The following is a 27,287-nucleotide window of genomic DNA, read 5'->3' as shown; positions in this document are numbered from 1 at the left end:
CCTAATGCCATGTCACCCATCACAATGAGTTCCAACCAATAGCCAAGAGACACAAGGAATACCTAATGCCATGTCACCCATCACAATGAGTTCCAACCAATAGCCAAGAGACACAAGGAATACCTAATGCCACGTCACCCATCACAATGAGTTCCAACCAATAGCCAAGAGACACAAGGAATACCTAATGCCACGTCACCCATCACAATGAGTTCCAACCAATAGCCAAGAGACACAAGGAATATATAAGCCGTTCATTCATTTCATTCATTTGGTTGCAGGCACCGATGCAGACGTTCACCCACCATCCTCCCCACCACCACCATGTTGGCCCTTTTCAGGGGGGGAAGGCTCCACCCCTGCCTTCGTCCTCGGCAGACTTAGCTGGATCTTTCCAAGATGGAAGTTTCCAAACCGAGCTATGGACGGGGCCTCTGCCAAAGAAATCCTGTTTCATGATACTCTTGTCAAACAATACTTATCAATAAATGTAATCAGGATCATAATTGTCTCCCTGGTCTTTTTGGTAGAACAGATGTTCCCAACTACAATTGTGAGTTGTTTGCACTACAGAAATTAGTTTAGATTTATCTTAATGAATAATGCAACAAGAACGAAGCATGTAAAGTGCACTGTTGGTTTTATCAGAATGTATTGTACCAAACGAGGACATTGAAGGCTGACTATCATCCTTTCTACCATGGCAAGCCTGCTTCATGAGTCTGTTCATCGTTTATGCCTCTTTCACATGGCACGTGCGAGCAGAGCGTGAGCAGCTCGTGTTTATTTCGGCGTCCATGTTAACAGATAAATGTTACCGCTTTCATATCGCACACAGAAAGATTGCGTCAGCGTGGAGCGTGAGCAGAGCTAAAGGAGCAGTGTTGCTATCAATTCGCCACTGGGTGTATTTTTGCACCTACTCGAGCTCAATTAAAGTAACCAAAACACATTGAATGACAGTAAAAATGAGCAATTTTACCCAATAAATGCTTTGATAAGATCCACTGCTTTTTATAGTTTTTATTTTGTACATCTGCACTGCTTCAGGGCGACCGGGTCACTCGTTCGAGCCTCGGCTCAGTTGGCGTTTCTGTGTGGAGTTTGCATGTTCTCCCTGCGTTCGCGTGGGTTTCCTCCGGGTGCTCCGGTTTCCCCCACAGTCCAAAGACATGCGGTACATGTGAATTGGGTAGGCTAAATTGTCCGTAGTGTATGAGTGTGTGTGTGTGAATGAGTGTGTGTGGATGTTTCGCAGAGATGAGTTGCGGCTGGAAGGGCATCCGCTGTGTAAAAACGTGTAAGTTGGCGGTTCATTCCGCTGTGGTGACCTCGGAGTAATAAAGGGACTAAGCCGACAAGAAAATGAATCAATGAATAAATTGTGTTGCGCACACAAGCTTTTTATCTACAAGATTAAAATCAGGACTTTGAACGTGTACTTTTTATTGCGTCTACCTTAAATTTCAGCCGTTTTTTCTCGCGGTCATAGAAGATCCCTGTGATCTTAATTAGGTGCAGCTGGAAACTGACAGCTTTCTGTCAGGGTACAAACAAACGCGCTTCCAGCCGGCGGCTGTCCGCAGCACCCAGCCACGATTCGGGACACTTCATATTTCTGCCGCGCCACAGAGCGCCATCTGAATAGTTTCATTTTAAATAACATGCGAATGTGCGTGTCTGGTGTTCCGTGTCGCAGCTCTGACCGGTGCATCTGGTGTCTCAGTCAAAGTTAATTCAGTGTGCGTGGTTATTAGTCTCGGTGTACAAGCTCGGAGCTTTAAACTAGCAGTTGGCTGTAACAGTTGGCTGTAAAACTATACAAAGGCACAAATGATTTCGTACTCTCTGCTTTGTCTGCGTCCGAGTCGTACATGTACGGCTGAATGCTGATCCTCTCACTCTGCTTCTCTCTGTCTGCCTGTCTGTTGTCAAACACAGAGCGGGGAAACTCTTGGCTCCGCCCCCTTGTTATGTAGGGAGGGAAGTTGAAACTAAAGCTGCGTCCCAAATGGCACACTATACATGTACTTATGCACTTACACACTCAACAGGATAGTATATGTATGTAGTGGCGTCCCAAATGGCACACTATTGTTTTTTTACTAAGCGGAAATTCAAACCGTTTCCCTTATGAGGTTTGAAGGTTGCCAAATCAGTGAAATAAATGACCGAATTATCAAATAATACCTGCCGTGAGTATTGCCGCATTCACCATCGGGAGGCGCTATAATCACTCTCGTAGGAGAATTTTGCTTTCACCATCCAAAATAAATAAAGGTATTCAACAAGTGCGTCCGATAGCTTCGCCCCTTCCGCTACGTGAGCAAACCTGCGGTCGTTGAGTGCGTGAAGTGTCCATCATTCCACACTTCATTTTAGCGGTTTTCAGTGTGAACACACTACATACACTATTTATACTACAAAATGGCGTAGAATAGTGCATAAGTATGCGATTTGGGACGCAGCTTAATTTTCATGTGAAGCAACACGCCCCTTAACACTATTGAACACATTATAATAAAAACATCTGGGGCCTCATGTACGAAGACTTGCGTGGAAATCATACTAAAACATTGCGTACGCACAAAGCTGTAAATGTGCGTATGCAGAAAAAAATTCAGATGTATGAAACACTGCGTACGCCGAATCCCACGCATATTCTTTTGTACATCTGAATGAACGTGAAACTGAGCGCAACATGCACGAGCACAAAACCCCTCCCTGCCTCCTCCCCCGTATGAATATGCAAATGACTCTACTTTGGCAAAACCCAACAAAATAGCAAAGGCAAAATCAAGCAAGAAGAGAAACTTTGAACAGAATGTGAATTGGAGGTGCTGCTTTCGGAGGTAGACCAGAGAAAAGTGGTGTTATTTGCAAATTTGTCCTCCGGAATTAACAACAAAAGAAGAAAATAGAGTGGGAGAGTTTAGCTGATGCGGTTAACACAGTTGGGTCTGAACATTGCACTGAGTGAATCAGAAATCAGAATCAGCTCGTAAGACGCATGTCACCATGTTTTGACACGTTAGCATGAACTTGGTTCGAATCCAGCGTCTGATGAACTCTTTCTTCTTTTTTCCCCCGCTACATATCAGATTTTGCAAACTATTTATCACGAGAAAGACAAGTAGGAATCTTTAATAAGTCTGTGCATCATATTTTATTTGCACATTTATTGAATGGAAATGTTTCTGATTTACGCATGCAAATTCATCTTCAGATAGTGTCTTTATAGCAATGTGCGTGCGGTAGATAGCTCAGATTACATTGGGAAAACAGGCGACCGCTGCAAATTGTGCTTTAATGTTTAGCTGCTCAACTGTATGGTATGGAAACCTTATATACCTGCTAGATGAACCCGTCTCATACAGCTGCAATTGCAAGGCTCAGACACTTTGTAGAGAGGAATTTAACACAACTGCCTCTAGGAGTCGCCAATGGAAATAAAACAGACACGCACAAAAAAAAGTGCGTACGCCAGCCATAAAGCTGCCGTGAAGCTGCGCACATTCCCACGTTCAGTTCATTGTTAGTAAATCCAAACGTGAGCGATTCTGAGCGTGAAACCTGGCGGACGCAAAGTTTTTGTGCGTACGCAGCGTTGATACATGAGGCCCTTGAACTGTGTTTAGAACTGAACCTAAACTGGCACACTCAAAGAACCATAACATTAATATTAAATCTTAAAAAAAGGGGTAAACTATGTGCCCTTTAAAGTATCAGGGCCTTTAATACACATAAAATATCTTGATATCGAAAACTAAAAGTTCACATCTACTTTATACATCAACTTCTCCCATATACAAGCTGGGAGAATCCCCACGGCCTGCCGCTCAAACCCTAAACATGACTGGAAGCAGATCAGGCTGAAATCCTCAGGTCAGCAGTGTTTGGTAAATGCATAGAAATGCCTTCAGCTGCTAATGAACAGTCCTGAACACATCGATTTGTGCTCGTACCTTGATCAATCACACAGGCCTCCTTGAACGTTTTGATGAATGAGGGGAAATCACGCCAGTACAGATCAATGAAATCCTCCAGCTGCAGGTCCCTAATGAGAGAAGAGGAAGAAAAAAATATTAGAGGTTAAAAAGAGTCATCAGGCGGTCAATATATACACTAATACTAGTAGTAAAAGAGGCAAACCAGACAATGACTCATTTGGTGAGATTTAACGAGAATCTGATTAATGGGATCTGTGGTTTAGTTACCGCACATGTGAAGACTCATTACGAACTCATTACTAACTATATTGTGAATATCACTATTTTGGCAAAGTTTTTTTATTCGTAAACAATAAAGAGTTTGAAGTTCATCTAAAGAAGGTTTTATTTTTATTTTTTATGTTAATATGTCATTTATTGTCATGTCAAATCCTAATTAAATTAAACCATTTTTGATTGAGAATGAATGAGAAAAATATGATTGAATTACCTGCTCTAAATTGATTGCTTATATCTGTAAATATTACATATTGTGTTCATCGAAATGATTTGATCTTTGATCTTGTTATTTTTCCATGTCAATATGTCATATATGGTCCTTTGTTTTAAGGTATATATATATATATATATATATATATATATATATATATATATATATATATATATATATATATATATATACATACACACACACACACACATATATATATATATATATATATATATATATATATATATATATATATATGTGTGTGTGTGTGTGTGTGTGTGTATTTACTTATTTATTTCCCCAATTTCTGTTTAACAGAGTTTTTCAACACATTTCTAAACATAACAGTTTTAATAACTCATCTCTAATAACTGATTTATTTTATCTTTGCCATGATGACAGTAAATAATATATGACTAGATATTTTAAAAAAGACACTTCTATGCAGCTTAAAGTGACATTTAAAGGCTTAACTGGGTTAATTGGGTTAACTAGGCAGGTTTGGGTAATTAGGCAAGTTATTGTATAACGATGGTTTGTTCTGTAGACTATCGAATAAAAAAGTTAGCTTAAAGGGGCTAATAACTTAATAATTAAAAAATGTAAAACTGCTTTTATTCTAGTTGAAATAAAACAAACAAGACTTTCTCCAGAAGAAAAACTATTTCCAGAAATACTGTGAAAATTTCCTTGATCTGTTAAACATCATTTGGGAAACATTCAAAAAAGAAAAAAAATGCAAAGGGGGAGGCTAATAATTCTGACTTCAACTGTGTGTGTGTGTACGCACGCACGCACGCACGCACGCACGCACGCACGCACGCACGCACGCACGCACGCACGCACACACACACGCACACACACACACACGCACACACACACACACACACACACACACACACACACACACACACACACACCAAGCGGCAACCTTCCGCTCTCCCTCGTGAAGCCAATATGAAAGTAACTGAAACTGCAATTCATCGACTGGCTTTTGGGGGCTGGCTCCAAGTCCAGATGTTCACTGACAGCAATGCTGAATTGCCCAATTTTACAGCTGATAAAAACTACAAAAGATGGTTTTGGTGTATATTGCTAATATTACCCTTAGTGACAACTATGAGGGGGGGGGGAATTTTTTCACAACTCATCCGTTTCGCTTTTATTAAATTAAATAATAATATTTATATTAGGTCTGCATAGTTGAGGGTGTGGTCACTTGATTGACAGCTAGGCCTCGCTGGTCGCCATCACGTCACTCTGGCTAATTAGCAGATGAACTCTGCATATATTTCAAATTTTGTTTTGCTTTATGTGGCTTTACACAGTCAGTAGCCTTTTGGTATTATTTCTTACAATTATCAGATGATATGGCATGCTGTGTGCACTTAATTGTGCTCACAAACCATTCAAGTTGCCTCCATTTCCCAGGTGAGTGAAATTCTATACTTGTATATCATCTCTATAAATGTATTTCCATTCTTTAAGATAATTTTTAATATATATTTTTCTTTAGACCTGTAATGCACGCCAGAATCTGACAGATTGATTATCTGTAGGCTCTAGAATCGTCATCTGAAGCTTTGTCATACAGTGAGGTGTCTGGATTTCATCAATAGTCTTGCATTTACTAACACAGACTATATCTGAAGTGTTTGGAAGTAATTTGTGTTTTCATCCTGTAGGAAAACATCATAAGAACATCATAAGAACAACACTCAATATAACATTTCATTGCAACAGCAGCACCCAGCAACAGCCCCGCCATTTTGGAGTGAAAGCGATCGGCTGTCCATTGGATCTTATTGCTGTCGCGATGGCAAGCAGCTGCTTTGTTTTTTTATTTATTTATTTAAAAAGCGCATTACAGCTGAGATACAACCTGAAAGATGACAATACAACACTTACTATCACAATCATCAGCACTTTTAATAGTTTATTTTACAGACTTATAATATGCTGTTGTTCTACTGGAGTTTTCATTCCAAAATGGTCGCCGCGCCATCTAGTGGCTGTTTCCTAAATTGCACTAGAGTGTCGCCTCTTAGTGATTCTGTGCTCTTTGCTCCAAGTAGCCAATTTTCTTATTGCGCTAATCCTTAAAAATCGGAGCCTTTCCATCTGAATGCCACATATCATGTCAGAAATCTATTTGCCTGTGATCAGTTATAATGAGTAGTTTGTTTGAAATAATCGTTGCTAAGAATATTTTGCATAAAAACTATACATAAAAATCAAATTTCATCAAAAGACTAATAAAATTGTGATGAATATTGGCCATCCACAATCTGAAGAGTAAACGTCAAATTATCGTTAGACTTATGTGTTCTTGTCTGTTATAATACGCTGCTCTTAAATCTCAAGCCCACACGGCTTCATCCCAATTACACTCTCGCTGCTGTTCATGTCCACATGACAGCAAGCACTTGACATTTTATTCAACAATGAAATGCATTACAGTGATCTATCTCTACCCATGAAAAAAATAGGATGCACCACAAAGAAAAGCAGAAGTGAAGTGGGAGGTTTGATGAGTTGGTTGACTTTTACTTGGTTAGCGAATGAATCATGTTGAAAACACAAGATCAGTTCATGTGGTATTATTCCTATACACCCAATTTCTGCATTTTAAATAATGGATTGCACTTACGGTTTGGAGAACTTCCATTCAAACCAACTGAAATCAATTATTTTAAGTAATACGGTTGGGCTACAGATAACCTATATACATTTAGTCTTTTATCCAAAGTGATTTACAAATGAAGAAATAGTGAAACAATCCCAATTCTACCCCTTAGCCTTTCCCTTACCCTTACCCCTACCCCTCGTTTTGCGTGTTCACATGATGGGGTGTCCCAATTCTCTTTAGCATAAACGCGTAGGACAAAGGGGAAGGGGTAGATACTACATCGATCAGAGATTTTTCAGCACCACACTCGAAACCAAGGGGTAAGAAATTTTCCCAGAATACACCAGCCCAGCATAGCCATACCCGGAAATAAGGAGATCCACAAATTAGTATTTTTTGTCATTATTACAAATTTTTACAACAAACAAACACACATGATTTAATATATTCATAATCGCGTTCATGTTTTACCATCATGCTTTAAAAAAAACGCTACAGAACCGCTAAATTTGGCAATCTATAATCCATAATCATAAAACCTGTACAGCAGTCACAGAACATTCTAACACTCGATGACACCCGAATACCCTGTCAGAAAAGCCTAGTGGCTGGGAATGGGCTTTTTACAGTGTCTGCTATAATGTTAATGTTGTTTTTGTGTGTTTATATAGATGAATATGGCCACGGTGTAAATGCACAGCACAGTTATGATTTTATTGCTACATTATATCGTATGATAACATAATATATGCCTTCAGTGATTTCCTAAAGATAAATACCAAAAAATAACATAACTGGAACAACTACAGCAGTCACCATCGTCTGATCTCACATGAAGCAAGAGATCGCGATGATGTATGATGACTTGTGCAGTTTCAAGGGCCAAGGGAAAGGGAAAAGGGTAGGGGTACAAAATAGAATTGGTACTGGGCCACAGTGAACATTACTTTTATAGTATAGGCATTAGGGTTGAGTTCATGTTAACACTGTAACTACCAGAAATCCATAATTACTACAATTACCATATCGGTTATTCTGCACGTTCTCATACAAGGCGTCATATTTACATTCAAAGCTTCTAATGAGATTTTGTAAGTTTTGTATGTCTGTCGTCATATTAATGAAGTCATTCAGTAACACAGCCTATAAATTTGTAGTTATACTAGACTTAAAGGCTGATTTATATTTCTGCGTCAACCGCACGCGTATGCTACGGCGCAGCCTGCGCGTTGACGCATAGCCCTAAGCCGTAGTCGTCGCTGATGTGCACCTTTCAAAAAATGCATCTACACGTCGCAGCGACGCGTAGCCCAAGCTCTGTGATTGGTCGGCTTGGTAGCGCTGACAAGTCAGGGCGGGACCGAGAGCCGTGCGAGCGGCGCGAGCCCAATTGAGTGATTGTTTACAAGTGTGGAGTCCGTGAAGGAGCTCCGGGTGGAAAGTTTTGTTTTGTGTTTACCTCATAGTTAAAGTTGTTGCACGTCAGCCGATTCCTGCCTCAAAATGAGCGAGTTTGAGCCACTTGTACATTCAGAAAGCGTTCAGAAAAAAAAAAACAGGAGCGAAGAAACTCCTCATTACATTAACACCTCACTGCCCACTAGCGTTTCGGAAGTGTTAATGCAGACCAACAGAGACAGCGCGCAGAAGTATAAATGCATAGCTACGTACGTTACATGCGCCGTGGGTTACGCAGGTCACTTGACGCAGAAGTATAAACCAGGCATATTGCTGATTTATACTTCTGCATTGAGTAATCGGCATGACCCACGGTCAACTGACTGCCTTACGCGTAGTTGTGCATTTATACTTCTGCGTGCTGTTTGTGTTGCTCTTCAATAGCACTTCCCAAACACTAGCTGGCAGCAGGTTTTTATGTTTCTCTTTATTAAGTTTCTTTGCAGGTGTTTTGTATTTTTCTGAATGCTACCTTAATGTACAAGTAGCTCAAACTCACTCAGTCAGAGGCAGAACCCGGGGACGTGCAACAACTTTAATCATAAGATAAACAAAAAAAAAATTGAGATCTGGAGCTTCTTCACAGGACTCCACACTTGCTCCATCAGGCTCACAGCTCTCAGCACCACCCACGCTCATCACTTCTACCAAACCGACCAATCACAGATCTTGCAGTACACACCTTTGCAAATTTTTTGAGAGGTGCGCATCAGCATCGGCATCAGCCACAGCGAGGGCGAGACCGTGCAAAGAGAAAGAGATACTCACAGCTCTTTTGTGTTTTGTAATTTTAATAATTTAACTATGCAATAAATAAATATACACATTTTTAGGAAAAATCAAGGTATAATAGTTACAATAATAGTTATAATAGTTGGGTTTTAATTTAATCAAGATTATTAAATTACAAAAATTAAAAACAATGTTCAAAATGTAGTTCTAGTGTTCCTCTGCTATGTTAAAGTCAAATAAAACAGTTGCCATGCTAACATGCTACAGTAAACAAGTTATTCTGATTGATCCACTGCTTTGGAACTGACATTAATGAGCGGCTCTTGGCTAGTTTATAACTGCAGACGGCGCTCTAGGCTAGTTTTTAACTGCAGACAGCGCACTAGGCTGTTTTTTAAACAAAATATGGCACTCAATGCTAGGTTTTAACCAGCAGATAACATTAGGATAGTGTTTAACTATAGGCTGTGCTCTTGGTTAGTTTTTAACAGCAAATGGTGCTTAGGATAGTTCTCAACAGCAGATGGCGCTCTAGGCTAGTTCTCAACAGCAGATGGCGCTCTAGGCTAGTTCTCAACGGCAGATGGCGCTCTAGGCTAGTTCTTAACGGCAGATGGCGCCCTAGGCTAGTTTTTAACGGCAGATGGCGCTCTAGGCTGGTTCTTAACGGCAGATGGCGCTCTAGGCTAGTTCTTAACGGCAGATGGCGCTCTAGGCTAGTTCTTAACGGCAGATGGCGCTCTAGGCTAGTTCTTAACGGCAGATGGCGCTCTAGGCTAGTTCTTAACGGCAGATGGCGCTCAAGGCTAGTTCTTAACAGCAGATGGCTCTCTAGGCTAGTTCTTAACGGCAGATGGCGCTCAAGGCTAGTTCTAAACAGCAGATGGCGCTCTAGGCTAGTTCTAAACAGCAGATGGCGCTCTAGGCTGGTTCTTAACGGCAGATGGCTCTCTAGGCTGGTTCTTAACGGCAGATGGCGCTCTAGGCTAGTTCTTAACGGCAGATGGCGCTCTAGGCTAGTTCTTAACGGCAGATGGCGCTCTAGGCTAGTTCTTAACGGCAGATGGCGCTCAAGGCTAGTTCTTAACAGCAGATGGCTCTCTAGGCTAGTTCTTAACGGCAGATGGCGCTCAAGGCTAGTTCTAAACAGCAGATGGCGCTCTAGGCTAGTTCTAAACAGCAGATGGCGCTCTAGGCTGGTTCTTAACGGCAGATGGCTCTCTAGGCTGGTTCTTAACGGCAGATGGCGCTCTAGGCTAGTTCTTAACGGCAGATGGCGCTCTAGGCTAGTTCTTAACGGCAGATGGCGCTCTAGGCTAGTTCTTAACGGCAGATGGCACTCAAGGCTAGTTCTTAACAGCAGATGGCTCTCTAGGCTAGTTCTTAACGGCAAATGGCGCTCTAGGCTAGTTCTTAACAGCAAATGGCGCTCTAGGCTAGTTCTTAACAGCAAATGGCGCTCTAGGCTAGTTCTTAACAGCAGATGGCGCTCTAGGCTAGTTCTTAAATGGCGCTCTAGGCTAGTTCTTAACGGCAGATGGCGCTCTAGGCTAGTTATTAACAGCAGATGGCAATCTAGGCTAGTTTTCAACAGCAGACAGTGGTCTAGAATTTTTTTGTAACAGCAGACGCTGCTGTAGGCAAATTTTTAACAGTAGATAGTGTTTTACGCTAGTTTATAACTAGGAAGAGCTGCTGAGTAATGTCATTTAAATTTTGTTTCACAAGCTTACTCTAAACACTCTTGTAACTTTCCTAAACCTTTCCTAACTTTATTAAAGAATATTTCAGTTGAAGTGCTATTTGTAAATAATTGGATGCAAGAAGAGTATGGCATTATTTAACGCACACAGCACAATCTGCTGCATTTTAACTAGTCTCAGAATTGATTCAAGAGAAAAGAGCAATCCATTTTGTAAGTTTATAATGCAGAAATAATTTGATATTTTTTTGTTTACAGTTTAATAGAAGTTATTTACATTATTGCACAAAGCATGATATGACATATGAAAAACATTAATAAAAATAAAAGATTACCTGGCAAGCTGTTGCAGCAGGCCAACCAGAGCCCTGGCACCACTCCTCTGCAACTCGTCCAGCTTCAGGTCCTCATACAGCAGATGCAGGACATAAAAGAGCAGCGGGATGTGTGGGAAAAGGAGAGCGGACGACTCCAAACCCAGAGCAGACTCCTGATCATCCACTCCAGCAGGGGGAAACAGCATCTCCAGACCCTGAACAGACACCGCAGGCCGCATGGACACCTGCCAATGATAGTCTGAGCAGCGGAGATACAGCCAATCCTGTCAGAACAGAAAAAAACCAATGAGCTGCATCCAAAATCACATACTTGCCTACTATATATTATATGAAAAGCAGTGTTAGCTGAGTAGTATGTCTGAATTTATAGAATTCGAAAAACAGACGCGAGAACTACGGCAAATTTTTGGTCGTGTAGTGAAATCAAATGTAGTACCTACTCAAGCAGTATGCAATTTCGGAAGCAGCCACCAACAAAACAGCACAGGAACTCAGTCGAGATACCATACATTTGTTACAGCAATTAGAATACATTATGTCCATGTATTATTTCAGCAGACACTCCTGCTTGGTTAGTGATAGAACAAAGTGCCTTCCATTCTCCTCTTTCTGATTTACAGTTTTCAGCACCTCTTCTTAACAAAGATATTCCTAAATGTAATTTCATTCCTAATAACTCTATTAAAATATGGTATCAAATTAGAAAATTTAACAAATTACCAAATACCTCCCCACTTACTCCTATTTGTTACAATCATGCATTTAAACCCTGATATCGTTTTTGAGCAATGGCAAGATAAAAGAGTTTCCAGTGTTAAAGATTTATAATATAATATAATATAATATAATATAACATAATATAATATAACATAACATAACATAATATAATATAATATAATATAATATAATATAATATAATATAAAATAATATAATAATATAATATAATACAATAAAATATTTTACAATACAATATAATATAATATAACATAATATAACATAACATAACATAATATAATATAATATAACATAATATAACATAACATAATATAATATAAAATAATATAATATAATATAATACAATATAATACAATATAATATTTTATAATACAATATAATATAATATAATATAACATAATATAACATAACATAACATAATATAATATAATATAATATAATATAAAATAATATAATATAATATAAAATAATATAATATAATATAATATAATATAATATAATATAATATAATATAATATAATACAATATAATATTTTATAATACAATATAATATAATATAATATAACATAACATAATATAATATAACATAATATAATATAAAATAATATAATATAATATAAAATAATATAATATAATATAAAATAATATAATATAATATAATATAATATAATATAATATAATATAATATAATATAAAATAATATAATATAATATAATATAATATAATTTAATACAATATAATATTTTATAATACAATATAATATAATATAATATAATATAATATAATATAATATAATATAACATAACATAATATAACATAACATAATATAATATAATATAAAATATTATAATATAAAATAATATAATATAATATAATATAATATAATATAATATAATATAATATAATATAATGTGACACAGTGGTGCAGTAGGTAGTGCTGTCGCCTCACAGCAAGAAGGTCGCTGGTTCGAGCCTCAGCTGGGTCAGTTGGCATTTCTGTGTGGAGTTTGCATGTTCTCCCTGTGTTCGCGTGTCCAAAGACATGCAATACAGGTGCATTGGGTAGGCTAAATTTTTCCGGAGTGTATGAGTGTGAATGAGCGTGTGTGGATGTTTCCCAGAGATGGGTTGTGGCTGGAAGGGCATCTGCTGTGCAAAAATGTGCTGGATAAGTTGGCGGTTCATTCTGCTGTGGCGACCCCGGAATAATGAAGGGACTAAGCCGAAAAGAAAATCAATGAATGAATGAATGAATAATTGAATGAATGAATGAATAATATAATATAATATAATATAATATAATATAATATAATATAATATAATATAATATAATATAATATAATATAATATAATATAATATAATATAATATAATATAATATTTTTGCCGCCTTTTCACAACTCTTTAAGAAATTTAAACTACCCCCTTCTAATTTTTTTTGGTATCTTCAGGTCAGAAACTATGTCCCTCTAAATATTTCAGATTTTGATGTTTTATCTTCAGAAGGCGAGTTATTTGATTTATTTTTAAACTCTTCAAACACTAGGGGCTTAACCTCTTTATTTGTTAATGCTTTTAAAAACAAAACAGATTTTCCTTCTCTTCATTTGAAAGTTGCTTGGGAAGATGATTTAGGCATTTCAATATCTGAGACTGATTGGGATCAATTTCCTTTTATCAGTTTATTCATGTTCTATAAATTCAAGATACCATCTTATTCAGTACAAAGTATTACACAGTCTAAAACAAAGCTTAATAAATTCTATCCCTCGGTTTCCTCCACATGTGACAAGTGTAAAGCTTCTGAGGGTAACTAAGCACATCTTTTTTGGTCTTGTGCTCAAATTCAGAATTTTTGGTTAGAAATATTTCAGTTCTTTGCAAATGTTTATGAATGTGTTTTGCTCCCTGGCCCAATGATATCAATATTTGGCTGGTCCGATTTTCTTGAGACTCTTAACCGAAATATACAGTTACCCGTTCAGTATGGCATCAACATAGCTAAAAAAAAGTTATCCTTTGTTTTTGGAAGAAAAATGTTAGGTCTCTTTTTTTCTGACTGACTTCTCGGACTCACCTCCACTTTACATTTGGAAAGAATAAGATATTAAGTGACTTTCCTGGCAATTGTTCTTGTCAATATTTAAAATAAAATATGTAAAACACCAACGAAGAGGGGGAAAGTATGTACATACTTCCATGAGGAAGTGTTTGTACAACAAAATGCAGGTGGTATAAAACAGATAATAATCAAACAACCCTTGAATATTTACAAAAATAGAGCTTTAGTAAAAATAGAGCACTTACGGACATATAATTCAACTTTTAATTCAGCAACAGAATTAAAACGCATGTGTTACTCTTGACTGTAAACTGAGAGAAAATGAAAGTAAAACTAATCCGAATGCAGTACTTTAAATGTCGACTAGGTGGCAGGTCAAAACAATAAATGGCTAGACGCAACTGCCGAAATGATAAGAGGTACAAACATATATGTTTTGGCGGGGCGAATCTCGTTATATTGTTCAGTTGCGAGCGTGAGGGAGGAAGAGCAGCCCTTAAAGCAGTGGAAAGAGGATAAAACCTGGTGTCTGGTTAGCCTGTGTGACGCACTCTTTCTTTATTAAAAATTGCTACATCCCATAACCAACTTCTACATATAAATGAATATGCAATCCTTTGAAAAGTATGATTTTCATCAATTTTTAGTTAATAAAGAGGTCATACATTGCTTAAATTTTTTACAAAGTAGTTTTCGTAAACTATTATGTTCATTTAAATAAGACAGTTGTCATCTAATATCTTTTGGATCAGCCTTTTGGCTAAGATTAAGAGTACTATCTATTCTTATCAATTTAATACCCGATATGTGTCCTACCCGGGCACTATATATTACATTTGTGACTGTTATTTATTTATTTTTATCAATATATTTGTCAATGTAACTATTTATTGTAATATGAATTTGTTTTATAATGTAATATTTTTTATAATTTATAATTTTAATAATAAAATTTGTCAAATTTATAATAATAAAATAAAATAAATAAATAAATAAATAAATAAATAAATAAATGTTTTGGATAAGAAAAACAATACATTTAATTTATTTGTTTTGCATACATTTTTACAGGCAATAACAGTTCAACTGATTTCTTTATGGCTTTCTTTCTGTTAATGTCGAGTTTATATAGCTTTTTTTCCTGATACTGTAAATTTATTAGGTTTTACTCATTTTTGCAAGATGATCTTATTTTGAAATCATGTTGTAAGAAGACTTTAGCTGATCAGCTGCTTTGTCTCTTAGCTGACATATGAGCAACCCGCTGATGAATTGCCGCTTTAAAATGCTCCAGTGTCCCTGTATCTGTGGTTATGCGTTTTTCAAATTTTCTTGCTAAATTAAACTATTCATTTTATTTTCTAAATATTCTTAAAAACCCAATTGATTTTGAGTGTTTTTTCTTAACCCTTTCTGTAATAAAACAATTATCACTCAAGCTTGCAGTTTACGCTAATAATAACCGAGTCTGCATTCTCTCAGGGTTTTTTTTTCTTCAATCGCCTATCGGTGAAGTTTTTTTTCACCGATATATATACACACACACCACTCACCTCATCTGACCCAGTGTCGGCAGGACGGGCTTTCTTAGCAGCGATTACTGGTGAAAGAGGCACTTCAAAATGAAGCTGTGGAGACAGCAAGTGTGTTAATGATCATTTAAAACAAGTGCTTTATTCACCTATTACAAATCTCACAGCCTGCATGATAATTCACTGTATGAGGTCTACAAAACAAAAGCAGTTACAATCAGAAAATAAGCCTAATAACAGTATGAACAATAAATACAGTTGAATTCACAATTATTCATCGTCCTTTTTTCTATTTTAAATATTTCCTAAATGATGTTTAACAGAGCAAGGACATTTTCACATTATGTCTGATAATATTTTTTTCTTCTGGAGAATATCTGATTTGTTTTAATTCAGCTAAACTAAAAGCAGTTTTTAATTTTTTAAAAAACATTTTAAGGTCAATATTTGTTAAAGGGTCACGAAACACCAAAACACATTTTTTGAGCTGTTGACAGTCGTATATGTGTCCCACACTGCTAAAAACACTATTAGGACACCTATATTTCACTAAAAAGTGTAAATTGGTTGTTTTTGCGTTATTTCAAGCAAATTCATACTTCCTGTTTGAAACGAATTTTTGAAGCTGCGTCACGGTCATGACATAATAGCGTTGTATTCCAGCGTGCAGACTGGGCGTCTGTGCCTGAGTGAGCCTTATTACGTCTTACAGTGTGATACATTAATGCATGAGTAAGGCTTGGTTCAAACCAATCAGCGCGCTCTATTGTGCAACTTCATTAATATTCATTTGTGTCACCGTGTTTACACCACAAAGACGCCACGTTGTGTTGGCAAAACAAGCGTGAAGTGTTGCTTTTATAGTTTGCTGCCGTTAAGTTTCGTTTTCATTTTCTCTCTGTGGGAGCTTATCTGGATCACGTGTGGATTAACAGTGTACGCGACGCTCCACAACAATAACTTACGTGTCTAAGGAGGATTATTGTTTACCTGAGAGCTGTTCTCATCTGCAAACGCTGAAATCTGGATTTGCTTGTAGTATTCTCTCCATAAAGACGCGGCTCTAGTTGCTGGCGATTGTCCTGTCTCTACAGATTTGGTAAGTGAGTGACCAGTGCTCTTTGTTTATTCAGTTTGTTCATATCGAATTAAGTTAACTATAGCACTGAGTGCAGAAATGTTAGCACCACATTTAGTGACCGGAATAACACACGCGGCTTTCTGACGCTACCTGCCGTGTGCATCTAAGTTTCTGGGAAATGCGGAGTTTTTTTTCTCTCATTAACACATGCGGCTTTCTGATGCTACCTGCCGTGTGCATCTAAGTTTCCGGGAAATGCGGAGTTTTTTTTTCTCTCATTCGCCGTGCGGTATCAAACATTGCATGAAAAATACACGCTTAGAGCAGATCCTCGAATCAAATATCGCGTTTGTCGCGAGGGGCATGAATGAATTCCCTGAATGAAAGAGCCAAACTGCAGTTAAAGTCCAACATTTATTAATTCAGCAAATAATTCGACTACAGATGTCCATGTAGGTTAAACACCATCGCTTTCTCCTGTCTGTGTGGGTGTGTATTTTGACTCTGAAACTCGCGCGTGCACAAATAGACACTCCCACACCATCCCACTTTAGTTCCTCTGACACTCCCCCCTAAACAGAGCTGGACACGCCCACTTTTCTGACTTTTTCGAAAGTAGAGGTGCGAAAACACCCTGCTGAAACGAGGGGGTTTCATGGCCCTTTAAGCCCCCTTAAGCTATATATTTTTTTTGATTGTCTACAGAACAAACCTCTGTTATACAATGATTTGCCTAATTACCATATCTTGCCTACTTATATCTTGCCTACTTAGAGTTGCCTACTTAGAGTTGCTCTCATAGTTGTGTAAATTGCTTCCTTATCCTCATTTGCAAGTCGCTTTGGATAAAAGTGTCTGCTAAATGACTAAATGTAAATGTACTTAACTTCATAGTTAAGCACTTAAGTGTCACTGTAAGCTGATAGAAGCCTTCTTTCCGTTAAACAGAAATTGGGGAAAATATACAGGAGGGCTAAAAAATAATTCAGCTGTATATAACTTCAAATGTATACACATCTATAACTGCAGGTAAACATTTACAAAAATATTACAAAGTGTAGTAAATGGTTTTCTGTGCTTACAACATCTGACAAATTTTAAAACAGCAAAAGTTTGAGCTATAATCTTTTTTTTTTTTAAATAAATAAATAGTGTTTATACATTTTTTGTATAATAAATATCTTGAATATTTTTTTGAAATGCTAAAGGAATAAAATATATATTAAATACAAAAAATGTATACAAATTCTAAACAAATATTTAATTTTTATTTTGTATTATATAACAGTGTATTCAAGCAAGTACTGGAAAACCTACAATTCCATTTCAATGAACTAAACTGTGGAATATTTTGATATCAATAATTGTAAATGTGTGTAATAATGATCATAAAAATGATGACAACTACACCTGTATAATAATTATGCCCCATTCACACAGGGCTTTAGCGTCAACGCTTCACATTTACTTTGAATGGGTGATGTCAGGCGTTGCCGAACTGCATTGTGGATCTGACGGCGTCGCTTCAGAGGCAGTGCAAGCTGCAGAAGTTGGGACTAGTTCAAATTTTCAAGCGCCGACGGAAGCATCAGCCAATCAGATCGCTGTATGCAAATACACCAGCTAGACGGTGGCCTATTGCTGACTGAATTTCATTGGCTGACGCTGCTATGACGATCGCGTCAGCCCCAACTTCAGACACTCATTCAGTCAAGCGTTGACGCTGAAGCCCCGTGTGAATGCGGCGTTAATGTGTGCATACAATAAGTACATTTGTAAATCATTTTAGTTTTAGTTGTCTAGTTATTCTTTTTATACTTCATTTAAAGCTTTTAAAGAAAAAATTAATTAATTAACTAATTAAACAATTTATAATAATAATTAATAAATAACTAATAACTGATTTCCTTTATCTTTGCCATAATGACACTACATGCACTGTTAAACCCAACAGTCAACTTTATCACATGAAATGAGTGCAGCTAACTCAAAATTGACTGAAAGTTAATTCTACCTATTCTAAAAGATTTTTGAACTCCGTGTTAAAGGTAAGGAGTTAATCAAATACCTCATTACTTCAACTTAAATGGATTAAGTTGACAGTACTCGTTAGGAATTAGTTTGAGCTTAAATGTTTTGTTGCAATCGGTTTCCTCAAATGGTTTAAGTTCTCTTTATTTATTGGGTTTTACAGTACTCAGCTGGTTTGAGTTCTCTTCATTTATCGGGTTTAACTGTGCTCAAATTGCTTCGTTTACTCAAATGGATTAAGTTCAGAGTACTCGTTAGGATTAGTTTTTGAGCTTAAATGTTTTGTTGCAATCGGTTTCCTCAAATGGTTCGAGTTGCCTTAACTTATTGGGTTTTACAGTGTACTATTTAACTAGATATTCTTCAAGATGCTGGTATTCAGCTTAAAGCGACATTTAAAGGTTTAACTAGGTTAATTAGGCAAGTTAGGGTAATTAGGCAAGTGGTTGTACTGTCAGGGTTCATACACCTTTTCCAACTTCAAATTCCAGCACTTTTCAAGCACTTTTAAGGTGCATTTGTATGTTTTTCCAGCACCTAATAACCACGGTTAGTTATGTTTACATATGTTGTATATACTTTATCACATTTAAATTGTGCTATTTAAAAAAAAAACTGAATATGACATTTCAACTTAAATTGTTGAGTACTTTAGAGCATAGATTTATTGGGATAGTTCACCCAAAAGTGATTAAAAAATATTTTTTTCAAGTTCAGTTATTGCATGAAGTATGTTTTTAAGCTTGGTCTCTTTCTACCTAAAGTTAATATCTCAAGAAATGAGCTTACAGTCAGATTTCGTTTGGGTGTAGTACCAAACTTTCATGACCAGTCGTTCATGACATTTCATGTGCATTACTATTTATTTATTTAATTTTTTGGAATCTCCTGACCTGTCTATTTTAACCATTAGCCCTTCTGGTAATCTGGAGGATTTAGGCAAACACAGCAGCACAGTGATGTGTCTGAATGTGAACGAACTCCTGATAAAAGACAGCGTCCGCCATTCTCTAATTCTTGTGCTGCTCTCCCAACAAAAATGCTAGCAGCACACACACAGCTTTGCTGTATGATCGGCCCTGACAAGATCGCGGGGGAAAACATGCCACAAACCCCGTGGGTCATGGAAACAAACGCATATGAGCCTTCATGAATGGCTAAATACTGTATGCTGTGGGTCCGTGTCTCACAGCTCGGGCTTGACTCTGGCAGGTCCGGCAGGTCTCATGAATAATTAAGCAGCCGGCTCTTCTTATAGGATAAGAAAACTCCGCTATGAATAATAATGAGAAACCGACACGTCATCATTGCACTTGCAGTTTTGCGCTATGTCGCCGATTTTGATCCCGCCCCAAAAATCATTTTAAACCCGGAAGCTGAAATTAGCTGACAAAAGCTCCAAATTATCCAGTTTTCCCCACAATTAAAGCTGACGGGTGCTAACATTGTCTTAACTGATGCTCAACACACACACATCTGTGTGAAAAAAAAAGTTCTCCAGTGTGTCCTGAACCTTTAAAAACTGCTTTTATTCTATCCGAAATAAAACAAATCAGACTTTCTCCAGAAGAAAAAATATTATCAGACATGCTGTGAAAATTTCCTTGCTCTGTTAAACATCATTTGGGAAATAATAGAAAAAGAAAACGAATTCAACGGAGGGCTAGTAATAATATTTTACTTCAGCTATATAATTCAATAAAATGATAATAATAAACATAAGTAAACCTGTACGATGCAATGCAAACCAATTTTCTGACACAGATTTTATTCTATTATTAAGTGTTGGACCAGAGGTCAGACCACTTACGTTGCGTGTCCACGTCAGCCGCTCTGTGTTGTAACCCATCATTGTCATTAGGCAGGTGACGAACAGGTTCCACTCCAGGTGCATGCTGGGACCTCCGGGGGCGTTGTAGCTGTTGTACCACTTGACCAGCACTTTCATGGCAGTGTCCTTGGGTAAAATAAATCGGATGGCCTGCAGGCAGCGTTTGACTGTGGGAGTAACAGAAACACAAAACACTCATAAAAAAACAAGTCCCTGTTACAAGGAAGGCTGCACGGCGGCTCAGTGGTAATGACAGTCTCCTCACAGCAAGAAGGTTGCTGGTTAAAGTCCTGGCTAGGCCAATTGACATTTCTGTGTGGAGTTTGCATGTACTCTCAGTGTTGGTGTGGGTTTTCTCTGGGTGCTCCAGTTTCCCCCACAGTCCAAACACATGCGCTATAGGGGAATTGAATAAACTGAATTGGCCTTAGTGTAAGAGTATGATGTATGTATACGAGTGGTTTCCCAGTACTGGGTTGCGGCTGGAACGGCATCCACTGTGTTAAACATATGCCAGAATAATTGACGGTTCATTCCACTGTGGAAGGGACAAAGCTAAAAAAAAATGGAATGTTACAAAGGATGTTTTTCAAATTAAGAAATTCTAATTAAATTAGTCACATGCACAGTCATAAACAGTACGACCTGCAGTGAATGCGTATACAACTGCATGTGACTTAAAAAAAAGAAAAGAAAATATTATCAATACAAAAAAAGTGGAATAAAAATAACAAATAAAATGTAAAAACCTGAAGAGAGAAAAAAAATAGCTATAGAAAATAAGAACAAATATGTTAATTAAAAAAAATAGATATACAATATAGACAAGTTATATTTAGTTCAATTCATGTTTATTTAAAAGCAGCTTAACATAGTTCTAGTAAAGTCCAGATTTCAGAGTTGAAGTTCAGTTCAGTTTAGTTCAGTGTGGTTTAAATTTCTGGTTTAAATGTTTGTGTGTGAATGTGTGTATGGGTGTTTCCCAATACTGGGCTGCAGCTGGAAGGGCATCCGCTGCGTAAAACATATGATGGATAAGTTGGTGGTTCATTGCGCTGTGGCGACCCCTGATGAATAAAGAGAATAAGCCAAAGGAAAATGAATGAATGAATGAATGAATGAATAACGGATGAGTAAATGATGACAGAATTTTCATTATCGGGTGAACTATCCCTTTAAGAGCAGAATAGTGATCTTTGAAAATCCGAACAACTACAACAGTGTCTGTGGTATTTGCTTTAAACTCAACAACAAAAAAAGTAGTACATGGACAAATCATCTACAATAAATAATGAGCAATATTCTATTAAAATATTAATAATAATTGTGTGTGTGTGTGTGTGTGTGTGTGTGTGTGAATATATATATATATATATATATATATATATATATATATATATATATATATATATATATATATATATATATATAGATTATACTTGTAATCTAAAATATTAATTGATAATTGGTCAATTTTTTATTAACAAAAAGCAACATTAACAATGATGTTTCTCTTAGCAAACACCGCCACTAATAAATGTTAGCAATTCCAGCGTCACCTCAGATGAATTAATACCATATTATTAGATTAACATTAAAAATAACATCTGAGGTCATATCAACCGCCCCCACATGTGTAGATAAGAAATGAAAGTGTAGGTGAAGATAATGAGGATGAAGATCTCCTACAGAACAGTGTGTGTGTAGGGAGGGGGCGACGCAGCCGGAGCTGGAACACACATCTGAGCGAGTGGGTGAAGAGCGCAGGGCCACTAAACTCCAGGGGGGTTTATGGAGGACTGTTTGCCAAAGCGTTTGACTGCGTGACACGGTGTTTCAAGACCTGATGCTGACTGGAAGAGGATCGGGAGATCTGAGGGTGGAGGCAAGGATAGGGCTAAGTTTGCTTTAATTGGTCCACCCTGTTTCATCTTCCTGCTCATGTAGATGTTGGACTGAAGCAGCTGATATTCATTTACACTGAGGAAGGGCAGAGGGTTGCTGAAGAACTACTGAGATTTGCGCTGCTGTCTGGGCTTTCACTGCCTTTCTACGGCTGCCTTTATTCATGTGTTCAGTACTTTATCCCTGCATTATTTCATTTTATTACATATAACTTCATTTGCAAACTTTTTTTTGTTGTTGTCTTATTTATGTTTATCCAGCCATGTTCTTGAGCGGTAATAAATAAATTTACAGTAAGTAACCACATAAAGTCCAGATCTTCACTATATAGAGCAGAGATGCCCAGACTAGGCCCCGAGGACCAAAGCTGGCCTATGGTAACCTTTCATTTGGCCCACCATCCAATCTGAGAATAGAGTAATGGGAAGGGTTGGGACGAATGAGTTTAACAGAGATTGTCATTTAATAAATAATGTGAACTTTTTTTGTTTGTTTGTTTTATTGCTGAGCTACAAAAGAAGCAAACTGAAATAAATATTTCCATTAAATGTTGTAAATGAAACTTTTTTTTTTTTTTAATGTAAATACTGTCAATCTACAGACCAAACTTGATTGAGGCTAGTGGACATATTTGCTATGGCTAATTTGCTAATTTATTTCATATTTATTTATTTACATTTAATGATGTACGTATTATGGTAAATACAAAAACAATTTCATTTATAACAAAGTGAAAATACAATAGTTTTTGCCTTGATTTGCTCACCGATGTCTTCTGCATAGTCCTCTATCCGTCAAGTGTCATTTACACTTTTAAAAATCAGATTCATTCAAAACATTTAATTGAAACGTTTCATTTCAGTTTTTTTTTTTTTGTAGCTCAGCAATGAAATAAACAAACAAACAAGAAACATTGGAAACATTAGAAACGAGGATCTCTGTTAAAGGCAATCGCCCTAGCCCTCTCCATCATTCTCACTGTCCTCTCAGATGGGATGGTGGGCTAAATCAAAGGTTACAATGAGCCAACTTTGGCCTAGTGGGCTCTACTTTAGGCATCTCTGGCCTAGGAAAGGTATAGAATGCCTAAAATCGAACGTCAAAGTATGAAACGATTGCTACTTTATACATTGCCTAGGCAGTCTATAGAATGCCAAGTTGACGCATGGCAAAGTATGTAATTGGCCTACCCCTGCCATTTTTCCTGCCACTGATGTTGGCAGTGGCACTTTGGTCATTGTTTGATGATGGTGATCGAAGCATGTGAGTTTAATGTCATTATAAGACAGCGTATTGCCGGTACGAGGTTCGACTACCACATCACAGAGAATATTGTAACAAATACTTCAACCTCAGTTCTGCTCTCATTTTTAAAGAACATCATATACATTATTTCGTATTCCTTTCACTTTAAAATACGAAATGATCAATAAAGGCTTTTGCTGTGCTCTTCTGACACTAAATAATACTTGTCATTCAATACAATGCCTAGGGACTGTATAGAATGCCTGGGAAAAGTATGCAAAATCTTTACAAAAAACTGACATTTAGTACTTTGCCTAAAACCATCAGGCAATCTATATATTTCCTAGGCATTGTTTACCATTCCGGGATTTCACACATTGCCGGTAACATACAGTTGAAACCAGAAGTTTACACATACACTGTATAAAAAGGCACATAACCATTTAAAAAAACGTCAGATGTTAATGTGACTAAACTATTACTTTTTTGGTTAAGTTAGGATTATTAAATTTGTTTCTGTTCTGCTAAATAGCAGAATAATGAGAGTGAGATTTTTTGAGAAATTGTTAAATTGTTAACTTTTTTGTTAAGTCAAAAAGTTTATATACAATAAGATTATTATGCCTGTGAAAAAGCTCAGAAGATGGTGTCAAGGTTTTGGAAGTTTCTGATTGGCTAATTGACAACATTTGAGTTAATCGAAGGCACAACTGCAGAATAGTATTTAAGGAAAACCTCAAACATACTCCTTGTATGACAACATGGGAAAATCAACAAGCCAGAATCAACAACAAAGCCAGATTACAATTTGCCAAATTACACTGGGGAAAAAAATAATTTTTGGAGACATGTCCTGTAATCTGATGGAACTAAGACTGAACTGTTTGGCCATAATGACCAGTGTTACATTTGGAGGACAAAGGGGAAAGCTTACAAGCCTAGGAACACCATCCCAAACTGTGAAGTATGGGGAGGGCAGCATCATGTTGTGAGGCTGTTTTGCTGCAGGAGGGACTGATCCACTTCACAGCATAGATGGCATCATGAAGAAAGAACATTATGTAGAAATACTGAAGCAACATCTCAAGACATCAGCCAGGAAATTAAAACTTGGTCACAAATGAGTCTTCCAAACAGACCATGACTCTAAGCATACTGCCAAATTAGTTCAAATGTGCTTTAAGGACAACAGAGTAAATGCTTTGGAGTGGCCATCACAAAGCCCTGATCTCAATCCTAAAGAAAAATTGTTGGCATAGTTGAAAAAGCTTGTGCAAGCAAGACAGCCAACAAATCTGACTCATTCATTCATTTTCTTGTCGGCTTAGTCCCTTTATTAATCCAGGGTCGCCACAGCGGAATGAACCGCCAACTTATCCAGCAAGTTTTTATGCTGCGGATGCCTTTCCAGCCGCAACCCATCTCTGGGAAACATCCACACACATTCACACACACACTCATACACTAAGGACAATTTAGCCTACACAATTCATCTGTACTGCATGTCTTTGGACTTTGGGGGAAACCAGAGCACCGGAAGGAAACCCACACGAAGGCAGGGAGAACATGCAAACTCCACACAGAAACACCAAATGAGCCGAGGTTCGAACCAACGACCTTCTTGCTGTGAGGCAACAGCACTACCTACTGCGCCACTGCCTCATCTAAATCTGACTCAGTTACACCAATTCTGTCGGGAGGAATGGGCCACAAATCCAGCAAACTATTGTGAGAAGCTTGTGGAAGGATACCCAAAACAGTTGACCAAAGTTATACAGTTTAAACGCAAAGCTAAAAAATACCAAGAAAATGTATTTAAACTTTTGACTCTCTAGAAATTAAAAAAAAATATTCTAAAAACAATCAATCTCATCATTCTGGCATTTAGCAAATGTAAATCATTTAGGTAATCCTAAAGGACCTGAAAAAGTAAACATTTAGTATGATTTACCATCAGACATTTTTTTTTAAATGCTTATGTTCCTTTTTTAAGAGTGTATGTAAACCTCTGGCTTCAACTGTATATACTGCATTAGTAGTAATATAAAGCAATGTTTTTTAGTTATTTATAAATATTATTAATTACCCATGGCATTATTAATGTAATACAGTTTGGTATATTTACCTCAATCAAGCCCTCAATCAAGTTTGGTTTTAGGTCTTTTATAGAAAAAAGTTTGGTCTCCCCTGATATAGAGCCTAATACAAGTAGATTAAGTAGAAGTATCTTCCGTTCACAGCCCAACCTGAATTAAAGATATCTAAAATGGCATTTCCCTCTTCTTTTATTTTATTGTCTATCGCTCCTCGTCACACCAGCACACTCTCAATGACTCTGCCTGAAGCTTAATTAGCAAACAAACAACGAAAGGTCAGGATGGAGCTGAATAAAATGCCACTTTATTAGTGGTACAAAAGCCCACCACTTTCAAACTAAAGCACTTATTAAAAGGAAGTTGGCATTAATTGAGAAAATTGTAAAGAACACTGGATAGAGAGATACTGCACACAATCAGGCCTGAGCGAAAGGCCAGGAAATAAGTAAACAAATCCGCCACAGGGAAAGCACAGCTCGCGCTTTGGAGAAAGTCATCGTCGCTATCATGCTTAGGGTGGTTGATAAGTGGCAAATGACGCAATAATAATCAATCAATAACAAAAAGTAATAGAAAACAGCACTAATGGCATTAACGGAGGCAAAGCATGTATCATCTACACTTCCTGGAATATTTATAGCAAACACATTAGAAAAGGTCAAATGTCTAAATGTAGAAAGTGGAAGGAGTGACTCAGAGTTTTACTTCACAGTAAAGCATTACTGCGTTCATTAGCGGACAGATCCTCAGGCGCATCGTTTATACTAAATAAATCTTGATTTTGGAAAATAACCACAAAAAAAGCAGTAATATGTGTCAGATGTGGGTCAATTAAATATACTACACATGTGCTGTTGTTACAACTCAAATTTGGGTGAAATACTGGCATTGGATAAAATTTCTTAAAATATTTAAGTGTTTGGCCACTTTGGTTTACCCAAACATGGGTCAAAATAAAACCATTTAATAGTGCACTGCCTAATCAAAGAGCCCCTATTGTGGGTTTTTGAAAAAGAGCTGTTATACAATGCATGGAAGCTCAAAGTGAATGAAAACATCAAGCTGAGGTTTAAATCTGTAATCCTTGTCTAAGACTATTAATTCTTTAGCGAAATAGTTGACTCAGATTTGAAAAACTAATCGAGTTGGGTTCAGATCTTTTGCTTGATCGCATTAACGTTGATACGGTACATCACCAAATCATTCTCAGAAGTACAATCTCAGAACAATACCACAGTATAGCCAACCTAGTGTTAGTTCCTGTCATTTTTCTGATTTTTGATGCAACAACCTACGCTGCAAAGCGGAGTTCACCGGCTGTTTGCTATTAAAGGAGCAGCAGAGACTATGGGACTTTGTCAGACTTTGACAGGGACTTTTTCAGTAACTTTTACAGTTCAAATGGACCAGTTTCTTCTTCCTCCGGATCATAACATAACCCAAATATGGGTCAAAACAATCCAGTATTTG

The 27,287-nt window shown here is 37.1% G+C and overlaps 1 protein-coding gene and 1 pseudogene across 9 annotated transcripts in view; one reads left to right on the top strand and one right to left on the bottom strand.

The window, feature by feature from the left end:
* The window catches only part of anapc1 (anaphase promoting complex subunit 1), a 181,950-nt gene that overhangs the window by 110,117 nt on the left and 44,546 nt on the right, over positions 1–27,287 (bottom strand). For all 9 annotated transcript variants that reach the window (XR_015506403.1, XR_015506406.1, XR_015506404.1 and 6 more), the window contains exons 17-20: positions 20,551–20,738; positions 15,650–15,724; positions 11,297–11,562; positions 3,966–4,057 (exon numbers count right to left, since the gene is read on the bottom strand). Coding sequence is in view for 4 of the 9 variants with exons in the window: in XM_087279784.1 (XP_087135910.1) it covers positions 3,966–4,057; positions 11,297–11,562; positions 15,650–15,724; positions 20,551–20,738 (621 nt within the window). In the remaining 5 variants the exon portion in view is untranslated. The remainder of the gene's footprint in view (positions 1–3,965; positions 4,058–11,296; positions 11,563–15,649; positions 15,725–20,550; positions 20,739–27,287) is intronic.
* Positions 14,833–14,944, top strand: LOC137487462 (U2 spliceosomal RNA; annotated as a pseudogene).

This window comes from Danio rerio, chromosome 13 (assembly GCF_052040795.2).
Source record: "Danio rerio strain M-AB ecotype USA chromosome 13, GRCz13ab, whole genome shotgun sequence".
NCBI classification, from domain to species: Eukaryota; Metazoa; Chordata; class Actinopteri; order Cypriniformes; family Danionidae; genus Danio; species Danio rerio.
This window is presented reverse-complemented; position numbering and strand designations above follow the sequence as displayed.